Below are 14,451 nucleotides of genomic sequence, written 5' to 3'. Positions count from 1 at the left end.
TGTATTGGTGCCTACTTAAGACAAAGATGGGAACTGTAGAAAGAGATTAAAAAACATAGCCAGGTGAATGGCACCTAACTAAGCTAGCTAGAAAATAAGATACATCTTTCAGTCTATATCAATTTGAATTAGGCTGGCATTTGTATTGCCCTGTCTACTCATTTCCAGTACTTAGCTATACCTTATTGTTTTATTATTTTATCTCATAGTTTCATAGTAGCTGGGGTCAGGAGGGACCTGAACAGATCATCTAGCCTGACCCCCTGCCACAGGCAGGAATGAATGGTGGGTTCACAAGACCCCAGACAGGTGATCATCTAACCTCCCAAGGTGCAGCACCCTGCTTTTGTCTACGTTGAACCCCATCCTATTCTCATCTGCCCACTTTTGTAGTCTGTCTAAATCTAGTTGCAGCCTCTCTCTCCCTTCAAGTGTGCCCACCTCGCCCCACATCGTAGTGTCATCAGCAGACTTGGACAATGTGCTTTCAATCCCCTCGTCCAAGTCGCTGATGAAGATGTTAAACAGTGCAGGCACAAGGACTGAGCCCCGGGGGACCCCACTGCTCAGATCTCACCAGGTTGAGTACGACCTGTCCACCGCTACTCTCTGGGTGTGCCCCATCAGCCAGTTTTTTTACCCATCCAACTGTGTAGGCATCAATGCCACAGTCACTTAATTTGTTAATGAGAATGGGGTGAGAGACAGTGTCAAAGGCCTTCTTAAATTCTTGAAGGAATATGTCCACTATCTGTTTTTATGACTTTGTTATTATAAGCCACCCTGAGCTTTTTGGGACAAATAGCATAGATATCAAATAAATAAATAAATAAATTAACAAATCCAGTTCCATTTAGTGATTCCATATAGAAGCTCCTCCTTCAGAAATAATTTAAAAAACATAGGCATTGAACACACGACTAACTTGAAAAATAAACAACAGCCACAAGCTCTTTATTTTTATAGCCAATCCTTGACAGTTCTGTCTCCTACCTATGGGTTCTCCTTCACTATGCAATTTTCACTGTGTAATCTTTTGTGAAGAAGTCCTCTAGAAGTTAATATGCTTTTGTTGCAATGATAGTATAAAGAACCTTATAGAACTTAAAAGCTAATGATAATTGAAAAACTTTCAATAGGTTTTATGGGGCCATTTTATAGTGAGACAATTATTCTCTATTAAAAAGCTGTAACATGGTTTAAAAAATCTTGTAGAATGGACTCTCCTTTATATTCTAAGAGCTTCTCAATAACAGATTATATTAAGAGAATACTCTCTGGGATAGGTAAAATACTACATACACCCAAGGTGTTATATAAATGATTGATAAGACACAATCATTTGCATTTTGTTATTTTGCCTTTGGAAATGATCTGTTGTTATATTACAGAAAAGAATTTGACCTCATCTTATGGAGAATGTTATGTGAATAGAGCCAGGTGCTCACCTGAAAATAGCATGGTATCCGGGCAGATTCAGCAGAGCCATAGTTGTCAGGATGTTTCTAAAAAAAATGTCATTCTGAAGGGTGTCTTTTAAAAAGAAAATTATAGATAAAGTTCACGTTGGCAGTAATTTAATGGCCCCAATTATTTGGTCCAGCTGTGCCCATTCTACTTCTGGCATAAATCAGAGCGGCAAATAGGCTGTTCTAATTCATGACAGCTGTCAACAGTCTCCCAAAGACTATGGCAACAGTCAGGCACAGAGACACTCTGCCACGTATGCCCGATAGTCTAGGCACTACCTGATGTTGGGAGCTCATGCTGGTGGCTTTTTGCCATTGAACGATCATCTACACAGGAAAACATCAAAAGGCTATATTGTGTGACTGGAGCTGTGCAAAGGTAGACCCATTGCCTTTAGAATGGCTTAGAACTGCTTAAACTTTGCACTGTAGTACAATAACAGGCTTGTTGTGCTTGCATTTGCTGGTCTCTGCACCTGGATGGGTTAAAAATGCTCTGTGAATGATAAGGTATTGCAAACCAAGTTCACTCATTCAAGCATGCAGATGTTTTATTTAAGTATTCCTCAGATGTCCATTTATTCAGCATAATACATATATTATGCTGCCTTCTGAAACACAATATATGAATTTCAAACAAAATTGTCCAAAACAACAACCTTGGTTTTTTTGTATGATACACAGAAATAATTACATTTAATTTACAGTACAGATGCATTTACACAGTCATCAACAGTCATTCACTACCAAAACAGTATTTAAATCACCTAAAACACCAAAAGAATGTTTATTTTTCAAATTCAGAATAAATTAACAATTTTGCATAAGTGATAGATGGAAATAAGAGACTAGACTGGCATTCTGGAAAAGCTCGACAAATTATTCCTTAAACCGTATTTTAACCATGAGGATAAAAGTAATCGGGGGTGTCATCCTTATACAAGTATTGCTATATTGCATTTTCTTTAGGTCATCTGAACAATGAAATCAAGAGGCCAAATTCTTTAGCCCTGTGCAACCTCAGTGAGGCCAATGAGATTGAACAGGATATGTAACTCAGTGCAGATCTTGTTCCAAATGGTTTTCAGTAACTGCCACCTTATATTAGTTTCCTGATGAAAGTTGTCAAGAAGCACCATGTGACATAAAGGAGAAGCTGTTGTAGATTGTTAATATCAGGGCAGTTTTCATACAGTAATTGCCTCAACAGAGGCTAGGCACAAAGCCAGTCTTTTAAACACGTAATTATGAGTAGAAAAAAGAAGCAAGTAAAATCTCTGGGCTAGACTTATTTCAGTCTTACACTACAGTTAAACTAGAGGAACTCTGTTGGCTTCAAAGGATTTACCCCAGTTCTACAAGAGAGCAGAAGAGATGTTCAAAATAATTGACTTCAATAGTTATTGGAGCCATTCACTGTTGTAAGAGGAGAATCCAGCACCAGTGAGATGCTGAATTCTTTACAAGAAATGTACAAGATCTGATTCCATTTTCAAATAATGGAATCTTGCTAATTTGCACAAATGAATAGGAAATTCATTGCCATTTAATCCATGTTATGGATAAGTCAACAAATGATATGAAAACAAGAATAATGCATCACAAAATGTACTGTTTTTATTTTGTCAGCTGTAATTTAGCTTTAATGTATGATAATAATAATTTATTAGTAAACATACGCTAGCATATTTGGTAGAAATATCAGGCTCTATTACAACATCTTGCTGGCCTTCCCTACCTAAATCTGCAGAGTAAGGAATATCTAGATTATTGAGGTTCTACTTTCACAGTATATTTCTTCTTAATGTAAATGTTGAGATGATAGTAACTGGTACTGTAGTGTATGAAACATACAGTATTTATATTAACAGCATTTCATTTTTACTAGAGGCAAGGATTTTTGATAGGTGATATCTTTTATTGGACTAACTGCATGTTTGGGATAGATGTAGACAAGTTTCTGGATAATACAGTACCCTTCCTCAGGAGACGTGAGGATGTTGTAGCAGTATTCCTCATGTCTCCTGATGCAGGGTACTGTAGTACCCAAAAGGAAGCCTTTTTTAACTATTCAGCTGGTCCAATAAAAGAAATCGCCCTCAAATCCTTGCCTCCTGCATATTTCCTGGACAATCACAACTATAACATCACTACAACTTAACTGCTTCTGATAACTTTCTCTAATACACCGAGTTTTTTGATTAGTATGTCCAATTTTTTTTGTATGGAGATGTGCATTAATTTCTACTTACACAGTATTTTTTTGTACATGAACTACTAGGTGCTTCTAGGAGCAAAATCCAGGGGACAATCCCAGATGTTCCACAGACCTCTGAAACCAGAAGTATTCACTATTTGTGATTCTGATTAGTCTATTTGCCTTAGCACAGTGCTGCAGGTGGGCAAGTTAGCTGGACACTACCCCTGAATCAGAAGCAGTATAACCCTGTTCAGGTGGCACTGTGCTCAAGCTAATTAGCTCTGCCTTTTTAGCAGAGCTAGGTAGTATAGCCATGTTCTCCTGGCATTGTGCGTGGGCAAATTAGATCTCCTGAGGCAGAGCCCACAGCTGTCTCCCGGACCAAATCAGTGGAGATCTCTTCACACGGTGCCAGGCAGTATGTTCTGTGTCTTCTTGGTAGATACAACAGGATTCTGTGTGTCACCACACAAATGCTTGGGGTTGAAGAGGCGTGATTGCCAACCTGGAATCAATTTTTCAGATTTGGGACCAAAATCCTGTCTCAGGAAATCTTTGGTGACACTGGGAGACAGCCCCACAATTCAGGACGGTTGGATGCTTGATATATAGACAGCATTTTCAAGATGTAAACCTCTTAAGGACATTCTTTTATTCCAGCTAATAAACCTGCTCTTAGGAGAAACCTTAGTGGCGAGAAAATTGAGATTTCCTTAAGAAGTGAAGCATGAGGGCCTTATCAACTTGTGAATTCTATCAATTAATGGGCCTTATCTTGCATCAAAATTCCCACTGAAATCCATTACAGTTGTGCAGAATTGGGCCCCAAATCTGTTTTTATCAGTATGTCTCAGGAGAGAAAATATCATTACAAGTTATAAAGCCAAAAAGAAATGTTAGGATGCAGATTTACAGGTAATGACTATAAGAACAGTTTCCACAAACAGTTTTCACTAAATGTCTTCCAATGCTCAGCATATCTAATCCCCTGGATACTGCAGAATAACAGAGGTTTAGAGATAAGTGTTAGTTTGTCACAAAACCGTCTTTGTTTTAGTTTAATTTCAGATGGGATTGGCATTGTAACACTACACTAGTAAAACTATTGTTCAGGAAATACAAAAGTAAGGAAGCATTTGCAGAACAAAAGACTACGCCAATTCATGAAAAGCCTTGAAATTCCAAAGAAGATAGTAATGTTTGAACAGATAATGTACTGTCACAGAGTACTGGGGACAGAAGGAAGCATGATTGAAAAGTACATTTGTGGTGCACAGTTTTGGTTACAAGACCATTTAAAATGTTGCCATAGAGAAAATATTTTCTATTGGTGTAGTTTATAGTCTAGATGAATTCTTATAAAATACCTAAAAGAAAAAAAAAATCCTGATTCCTGATACAACAGGTGTACAATGAATTATTGCAGTTGTAACAGTACCTAGGAAGCCAGAGAAAACGAGAATAAATACTGAACTAACTGAACACCTTGAGTTCACTAATGAGTGTCTGAATAAGAAATACTGCAGTTTTCAAAGGGAAGTTATTTGTACAACTACCATGGAACATTAACAATCAGCTTGTTGCAAGTGCACAGAAATGCCCCTGTCTACAGTAATATTTTTCATGCCTAATTTGAAAAAACAACATAAGTAAACCGAGATCACAGCTCCAAATAATTTCAGCATGCATTATGGTTGTATTTCTTTCAATCAGGACAAACTTATTTCATATGAGCTTTTTCTTTTTTTTTTTTTTTCTTTTTTTTTCTTTTTTCTTTTTTTTTAAACAGTCTTGACAAGTTTATGGTTTAATAACAGGAAAAAAGACATGTTATCAAAATGCTTTTCATTGTTGTTTTGCATTCAGCTGGAACATAATGTCCAACCTTTTTTTAATTTTATTTTTTCTTTAAAAAAGAGCTCTTATGGTAAGAAGAAGCATCAATGGGGGACATTTCATTGTGCTCATAGTTAAGTCAAAATTTTGCTGTGTAACAGTTCAAATGACATGTAAAAACTCCATTTGGTTGCCTGGTTCACATGCCACAGCACTGAAACCCAAATTGTTTCGTTTCTCCTGAACCTCTCGCTCTGTTGTTGCTGTAACCCCTACCAAGGGCGTGTTGCCTTTTCCAGCTTTGTTTCTCCAGAACTATTTTTTTTCCTGCTAGAACTCAGCCTCCAAGCGTCTATTCTATTTGTTTTATAAAGCAGATACTCTGACAATGTTTCCTCCTGAATATTCGGGAGATTGTGGCCTATGATCCCCTTCGGGTGTGGTGACTGGGGGTGTTGGGATGCTGATTATTGCTGTGGTGACATAAGGCTGCTCACAGTTTAGTTTAACGCACTCTTCCACTTTGGCATTTAAACTGGATCGACTAAAGAGAGAGAGAGAGAGAGAGAGAGAGAGAAAATAATTAAAAAAATGTCGATACTGTTGAAAACTTTTAAGTTCCATTACCCCAACCGACCAGCTTAATGCCCATTAAGTCAGTAGGCAGGGGAAACATAAATATGCTGCAAACAAGGCTTCTGCCTCTTTAATTAGCAGGGCATGCAGCTCGGGAAGAAATGTCTGAGTCTCTAAACAGTATTCTAATATTATTTAGCTCACTAATAATACACAGACTCAAACAGCCTCATAAAGGAACTTAAAACTGAATTTGCAAAATAAGAATGTGGAAGCTAGCCCAGAGGGACAAAGTCACCTGCTTGAAGTCAAACAGCAGGTCAGTGGCAGCCAGGAGTGCCCCTTGGGTTTCCTGGCTCCCAAAGCTATCCAACAGAACATGTGCCTTCCTTGTGACTGATCTAGCATGGCTTGAGCACCCACCACCAATATCCTCTACTACTGAGGGGCTAAAACCAGCAGAGCTTTTTACAGATGGATCCCATTTGTAATTCCCTTGCTGTCTCTAAAGAGAGAAGTAAGCAAAAATACAGGTCTGGGTAGGCTGGGGAATACAACTGCTGAGTTTTATGAACCCATAAGGTATCTGTTGTTTGGAAAGAGACAAAGGAGGCGGGATTCTTTAGCATGGGGCACTTCTCAACATGGCTATAAGTAACTGGTCACTTGACTGGAAAATCATGACCCACACTATAAGACTTGAGATAAATACAAATGGTAGCTTGGCTGATAACAAGGAAGGGATAAAATCCCCTTTCTGGCTCCAGGGCTTAGTACAAAGAATTTGCATTATAGCTTCATGAGCTGTAATGGGAGCCAACCTCCTGAACACCCTCTGAGCTTAAAGCTGGGCAGTTGCTCCACTGGCCATGCCCTTGGGCCTTCCTCCACTGTCACACTCCTAAATTGCGGTGCACAAGAGGAAACAGAGCCCTCCCTCCCCACTTTAACCTTTGTTGCATGGCCTAGATGAGTCACTTAAGCATTCCCCCACATGACCCAAACACTACCTGCTTCTCTCTGATGGACTCAAACTGCAGAATGCAAGGAAAGGTTTGGGGAGAGATGATGCCAGGACTTGTACAAAACGGTAAGAGAGGAATAGTCTCAGTCCTATTCTTATCCCACTAGATCATGTTCCAGGGTCAACATGCTATGGAGGGACTGGCTGGGGCACAAGGGTACAACAATGTGGGGCTAGCCAGCAGGCAGCCCCTGTACTGAAGCACCCAAGTGTCCCTACCAGGCCCATCAGTGTGTACACATGCATTGCTGTGCACTAAAGAACTCCACCATAGGATAGTACTTGTATTACAAGTACTAACTTATGGCAGAGTAAATTAGTTTCCTGCAGCCTAATAGGGCTATACATGTAGATGCTGAGATTTTACTCAGAACTAATTAGGCAGCTCTACAGTAAACGTCTTATGTACATGTGCCCATTAAGTGTGAGATTTACTCCCATATCCTCATCTGTAAATTATTCTTATATGTTTGCGCTATGACTGGAAAGATATGAAAAAAGTCCCCCAGTGGAGAAAGGCTGTATTGAGATAGAATTAAGCCTGAAGGCTGAGGGTATGGATGCTGTTCCTGCAGTGGTCGGGTCACTCCACTGAAGAATAGCAAAAAGAAATGTACCCCACCTGCAATTAAGCAAACTTCTGAGCTGCTCCTGGAAGTGAATTCCCCACCTGACAGTTATTCACAAGTTCACTTAACAAGACAATCCCTATAGCAACCTATGCTGGAAAAAGATTATTTTTAAAATGGAAGTATGTAATTCAGCTTCAACATACTTTTACATCTAGTAAGACCTTCACAATGTTTTCTAAAGCTGTGCCCATATATGTAAACATTAGAGCCAAGGGTTTCGTTTGTGCGGGTGCAAGAAAGTTAAATAAATTCCTTCCTACCCTTTTCTCCGGCATTTATTTATTTATTTTTAATAACTCTCCTACCCAGGGAACATATTTTTCTTATTCACTAGGCATTCATAGAAAGGAATGACACCCTTATGACTAGGGCACAACCTGGGACACAGCATATTTGTTTTCAATTCTCAATTCTGCCACAGATTCCCTGAGGGAACTCGGGGAATTCACAATCTTCCTGTCTCTTTATATTCTGTCTATAAAGTGAGCCTAGTATTCCTTTTCTCCCACCCCTTGTCTGCCACATGTGAATTGTAGACTCTTCCAGTAAATATTGTCTCTTAGTATGTTTGTACAGGGCCTACAATAATTGAGCCTCAATTTCAGCTGGTGACCCCTAGGTACTACTTCAATACATATATCTATTACAATATTTTTAAATTTTTTTTGTGGTTTGCATTTTTATTTGTTCAACATTAACCAAACCCCAGTGGAAGACACTGGTGCACAGACACTGGTTTCAGGGTCCCCATTTTTGGGCAAATGATTTACCTTGGCCTGCTCCTTGATCTTACCCACCTGGGACACAGCCTTACCTTAATGAACAAAGGTTAGCCAAAGAACCACCTCTCAAATCACAGTTAAAATTTAGATACCTGTTAGATAGAGGTGTTCGATCCATACATCTGATCTGGATAGTGCTGAGTTCTTGTACGCTTCCTTGACGGCTGCCGGTTACATTGGTGTTTGGGATACGGAATGTCTTTTTATGTCGGCGTGAGCAGCAAGTGCTGGTAACCCCTTGTTGAGAAGAGAGAGAAGGACTGTGGCTTGAGGGTCGATTGACTGTGGAAACCTCCATACAGCTTTCTTCATAGGCTTGTTCATCCACAAATTCATGATTCTGGTCCACAGCAATTCAAAATGTGGCAAAAGCGTATGCACAGAAACACAACCACACAAACACAGTATGATTAGCACTGAGAATATTATTCTGATCAACAAGCCCTCCCATATCAGGACATGCTTAAAGGATTAATTTAACATGATCAATGAGTCTGGGAAAGTGAGAGGATGAAGTCTAGATTACAGTTTTCAATCTGTATCAGCCTGGGCTGAATATATACTAAAACTGTAAATGAAGAGTCAAAATGATCAAACTAGGAACTTATTGAGTTATCAGCAATACAAAATCATTTGCCAGAACATAAATCCTTATTCAGATGGTCATAAAAGGTATAATCCTAACAATAAAAATATAGTGATATTCTGTAGGTTTCTTTTTTTTTTATTCTACTTCTGTAAATGCTCTAAGTGACATTTGTAAAACAAAGAAATCCACACTTCTATTTTAAATATAGTAAAATAATGCTGATTTTGATTTTGGTACCAGTATGTGATGCTCCATTGGATATACATATGAGAAATTATGACTCAAAATGTATTTCAAGATACAGGAATAAATCTACATTTATCAAAAAGTGAGTCAGAAGCTAAAAGAAATACCAAACATTCCATAGAAAAATTATCTTGGCTAAACATCATGGATCAGTTTATTTTAATCGGTTTAGAAAATAAAAATTTAATTGAATAAAATTAGTCTTTATTCATAGGATCTTTACTTAGACAGCAAGGTATAGGCTGATTATGATCAGTGTCACAGAAAATCCAACTAATACCCATTTTTACTTTGATTCATTTTGATTCACTCATATAAAGATTTCAAATCTGTATTCATAATATTATGATATTCAGTTTCTCACTGTTTCAAGAAGAGTGACTTGATGTCACAGCTTTCAACAAAAGCAACATATATAAAAATGCATGCAGTAGTCTTAAGGTAGCAGCCCAAGACTAAATGGAAACAAAATGCTGTACACCGAGACAATTGCTGTTTTCACATTTGCAGCTGTTGGTGGAAAAACTGTTTATTTTGAAAATGGTTTGGGAAGCATATTCTGGGTTGCCTTAGAGTCTATGCAATTCCAATTACTTCATTACTATTGGTTCTCTGCATTTTCATTTTCACTTTTAGGCAAACTAATTTTCTTTCCTAAAGAAATGATCTACTAATACAGAATATCATTCAGATACCCAGAAATACTCTGTATATATTCATGGTTTCCAAAAGATATATAGTATAGCTAGAAGAAGATAAGTACACTTGACAATTTATGAGAAAACACAAAATAGCCATTTAAATTTGTTACTACTGTACTAACATTGCTAAATATTTGCTAAAAATTGAACTGTCTTCTCCAACATGCTACTACTGTTTGCTTTCCTTCAGACTCGCTTTGACTCATGGATAATCAGGTGTCATTTCGTGTGGAAGGAAGTAGTGTAATGATTTCAAATGATACAGGGAGGAAAATACTATCCGTGTAACTTGCTGGAAAATGGATTCCAGGGCACACATCATTCATAAACAAGACTTTAAATATGATTACAGCCTGGCTACAGAATGCAGAAAGAGAATTACTTAATAGCCATTTTTAGCTTCTATATAGTGGCTTCCAGTATGTTTGCCAAGAACTCTGTCAATTTTTTCAAATTGAAAACAATTTTGTGCTTCCTGAAACTATTGCAGAGCAACCAAATAGAATTCAATTAGTGGGCTCTATTGAAGAGAGATGCTGAGCAAACTTTTAATATAGACTGGTAATATTTTGAAATTATAATAATTACTCAATTTAATATTCAATTATACTTGTCAAAAATATCAAAAGTTAAAAAGTCCAGAGTTCTTCTTTGAGTGATTAACTAACCATCTGTATATCAGATAAACAGATATCCTACAAAATATACAACTCTTGGCATTAGAAATACAGTTTTGGAAAGGAAAGCTATGGACCATAACAGGACACCAAGTGCACTTCTTAGAAGAGATGAAAAGAGAGGAAATTGTATTGCAATGGCCTAAAATGCTGGCAATGAGGAGGAGCCTCAAGCCCTTAAATTCCAAAGATGTTTCTTTGCATGAAATTGCCTTTGACTTCTGCTGTAGAGGCTTAAAAGGATTGGGGAATACTTATCACTAGATGAGGACATCCAAAAGAGATCCTTTCCTCTTACTTTTAGGGAAGGCACAAGCTGGTCATGTGATTCATATAACAGACTGTATATCTGGGACCCAGAAAAGTAGAGGTGTGCCAATGTGGGTGAAAAAGCAAGCAAAATTAATTATATGCATATTCTATAAATCATGATCCAGCTTCTACATTTTTGAATAGTCAGCAACATGTTAAAAAAGAAATGGAATATGTTTAAGGTTTCCACCATGAATAATTAGAGGAGATGGGAAAACTTCAGGGTCGGATCTATGTCTCAAAGTCAACGGCAGTCTTTCTATTGACTTGTATGACAGTTCAACCTGGCCTGGAGTTATGGCTAGAGTTCGGAAACATGTTTGTAAAAAAATCATCTGCAAAGTGATTTCTAAAGCAAACCACCCCAGATGAGTTCTACTAGTTTGCCTCAAAAGCACTCCAAAGGAATTAATCTGCAGTAGAACAGATAACGTGTAGTCACCCTAACTTGTCAAGTGAGCCACTTTTTAATGTTCATATAAAGCCAGACATTCTGTGCTATTCTTCCCTAATGCTTACATCAGATACGAATATTAAAAAAGACAGCATGTAAAAAACATAAGCACCTGTGAGATGACACATCAGTATCTAAAAGACAGATAACAACTGGAGCATTTTAATTACAAGGAAATGCTGTGGAAATAAAAATACAAGTTATATACATGTATAATTTTATATTTATTTTAAACAGCTAGACACATCTTAACATGTTGTATTTTGGGGGACCTGGTGGTGAGAGCTTACTAGAAATGTTACTGGAAAGCCAGCAGTTCTTTGACTTGCACACAGAAAAAGCTTGATTCTCCATCATTGTGATTCCGTCACTATGAGGGGCACTAATAACTGTAAGAGTGAAATCTAACAGGAATTGTTAAATTTTGAAATGATGTCACCTGGTGCATGTGCAAAGACACAAAATCTCTGATGTTTTTTCTTCCTGTAATGCACCTTCATATATATATAGTTTGGAACATAACAGCCACAGAGATGAGCTCAAATCACAAAATTCAAATTACAATTCAGATTTTCAGCAGCTAAAATTGACTCATCTCTGTCCTATGACAGTTGTTAAGAAATGGAAAGAACAGCACAGTCCACACTGATGGTCACTACCACAGATTTTGTTAGGGGTAGCTAGTTCTTACAAATTGGAGGTAAACTTATAAATGGTACCTTCGTGGCTGTTGAACAGCTTATTGATAAGCTGGGATCATCCACAACATAAGATAGACCCTACATGGCAATAGGGTCAAAGGAAAAAAAAAACAAACACAAGGACAAAAGTAGATTATTTTAGTAATCTCCAACACGAAGTCATTAAATATACAACCATTAAATTCAATATAATTATTCTTCCTGTAGCTAACTTCCTGAGAAATAATAAACAGGAAGTGATGTCAGAAAAGTAATGTTTAATGTTATAAAACTAGACATTAACTGGCCAGAATTGTCTATGTGAACAAGACTGAAGCTTGTAACAGTTACGGGATCATAAATTATATCTTAATTTAACAGTCATAATTACTATGTAGTTTTTTAGATATTACCCAGTAAAAAGAAGACTGAATATGTGATTATCAGCCTTTGTAACTGCTTGGAAGTGTTTAATCAATACAGATATATATTGTTGTTTATGAATTATCTAGCCAATTCCTAGAAAGGGGTTTGATGCTTGAGCTGAAGCCAAGAAAAAACTCTGTTCCTCTGTACTTTTGTGTAAGGACAACATTTCAGACTAAGATGCTGAGGGTTTTTCTCTTGCTGTCACTCAAATTAAAGTTGTGCTTGCATTGCAGGACATATCCAGCATCTCACAGGATTGGTTCTGAGGATCCAACTATTCAGCCATTCCTCGGGCAAAAGCTTGGATTGACTGAACTGAGAGATTTACATGAGTAAGGACTGCAAGACTGTACTGCAGAAAAGAGTGTAAATGTGCACATACAAGAATAACTTTGTGTGTTTATAGATATATAAAAAAATCAGATCCTCAGCTGGTGTAAGTTGGGCTTTCCTGAAGTCGGTGTCCTCACACCCAGCAGAGAATCTGACCAAATATTTTGACAAATTATTAGGTATATTGCATGTAAATAAAATATAAAAGTTTAAATATAAACACAATCTATAGTAGCCCTTGATCCTGGTTAATGACTGCAATGTGACTGATCATTAATTAGAAGAAAGAAGCCACTGCAACCCCCCATATTTATATTATAGTTTATGGGAAAACATTGTTTCCTTTTTCTTACCGTGGTTTTTTCCAGACAATGGAGCAGGTGGTGATGCTGTGTTTCAAAGCAAGAGCCGGATTTGCTAACAAAGGCCTGTTCTTCACTGGAGAACTGTTAATACATAGAATTCCGTATTACTCGTATTTGTGAACAAGAAGTCCTTTATCCAAAAGTTTGGTCAGAACGGAACTGGGCTCTATCCTGCGACATATCTGCAGAGCTTTATCAGTGTAAACCATCATAGTGGGCATATCTGCACGTGCATTTATGCTGGTTTAAATTTACTGCGCAGTAAATGGGAATAGGCTGGAATCTACACATGCAGGCATTAAAGCTCACTGACACTGTGCGTGAACTGACTGACTTGGAACTAAAGTTAGTCCTATGTTAGTCCACACACACAGTATTACTGTGCAGTAAGGCATCTATATGTGTGTTAACGTACAGTAACTTAATCAGGTGTAAATTCAGGTGTAAATGTGCTTCAACATGGTTACTGTTTTTTTCAACATGGAGGATTTGTTTTTTTCCAACATGGTACATACCTGCCATTCCTTAATGCCACTGTTTGTGTCCTGCACAATAACTGTAAGGCCAGGCAGGAAGTCTTAAGCAAGGCTTAGGCAGAGGCGGCACAGCATGCCAACAAAACAGTGACCACTGCCTGCTAGAATTCACCATTCAGCGCAAGGTGGCAAAGGCAAGTGCAAGGTGGCAAAGGCAAGCAGTCAGGTGGTGGCCCTAGATTTTAGGAGGGCAAACTTCAACGAGCTAAGGAGGATAGTTGGAGAAGCGCTGAAGACTCAGAGGGGAGGGGAGCTGGGTGTTCAAGGGAAGCGGTCGCTCCTTAAGGAGACGATCCTCCAAGCCCAGAGGAAGGTAATCCCCAGGAGGGTCAAAGGGGGCAGGAGAGCATATAAGCCTCCATGGCTCACTAAAAACATCCAGGAATGTCTCCTTGCCAAAAAGGAGGCTTACTCCCAATGGAAAGGAGGGGTCATCACTAAGGAGAACTATTCTACAGTTGCTCGGGGATGTAGGGGGATGGTTAGGAAGGCCAAGGCAGAGATGGAACAGGGGCTGGCTTCCCGGATTAAGGACAACAAGAAGTCCTTTTTTAAATACACAGGGAGTAGAAAGAAGGCCCCAGGAAATGTGGGGCCCTTGCAGGACAAG

At 38.2% G+C, this 14,451-nt stretch overlaps 1 protein-coding gene across 2 annotated transcripts in view; it reads right to left on the bottom strand.

Moving 5' to 3' along the window:
• Positions 1–2,005: 2,005 nt before the first annotated feature.
• KCND2 (potassium voltage-gated channel subfamily D member 2) overlaps positions 2,006–14,451 on the bottom strand; it is a 590,039-nt gene continuing 577,593 nt past the window's right edge. The window contains exons 4-7 of one of the 2 annotated variants that reach the window (XM_019509257.1): positions 13,294–13,386; positions 12,218–12,277; positions 8,612–8,859; positions 2,006–6,049 (exon numbers count right to left, since the gene is read on the bottom strand). In XM_019509257.1, the coding sequence (XP_019364802.1) occupies positions 5,872–6,049; positions 8,612–8,859; positions 12,218–12,277; positions 13,294–13,386 (579 nt within the window). In that variant the 3' untranslated portion in view covers positions 2,006–5,871. The remainder of the gene's footprint in view (positions 6,050–8,611; positions 8,860–12,217; positions 12,278–13,293; positions 13,387–14,451) is intronic. The other variant, XM_019509259.1, reaches the window with a different exon arrangement.

This window comes from Gavialis gangeticus, unplaced genomic scaffold (assembly GCF_001723915.1).
Source record: "Gavialis gangeticus isolate Ggan-Ray unplaced genomic scaffold, GavGan_comp1, whole genome shotgun sequence".
NCBI lineage: Eukaryota > Metazoa > Chordata > Crocodylia > Gavialidae > Gavialis > Gavialis gangeticus.
Note: the sequence above shows the minus strand (reverse complement) of the source record. Positions and strands in the feature narration are given on the sequence as shown.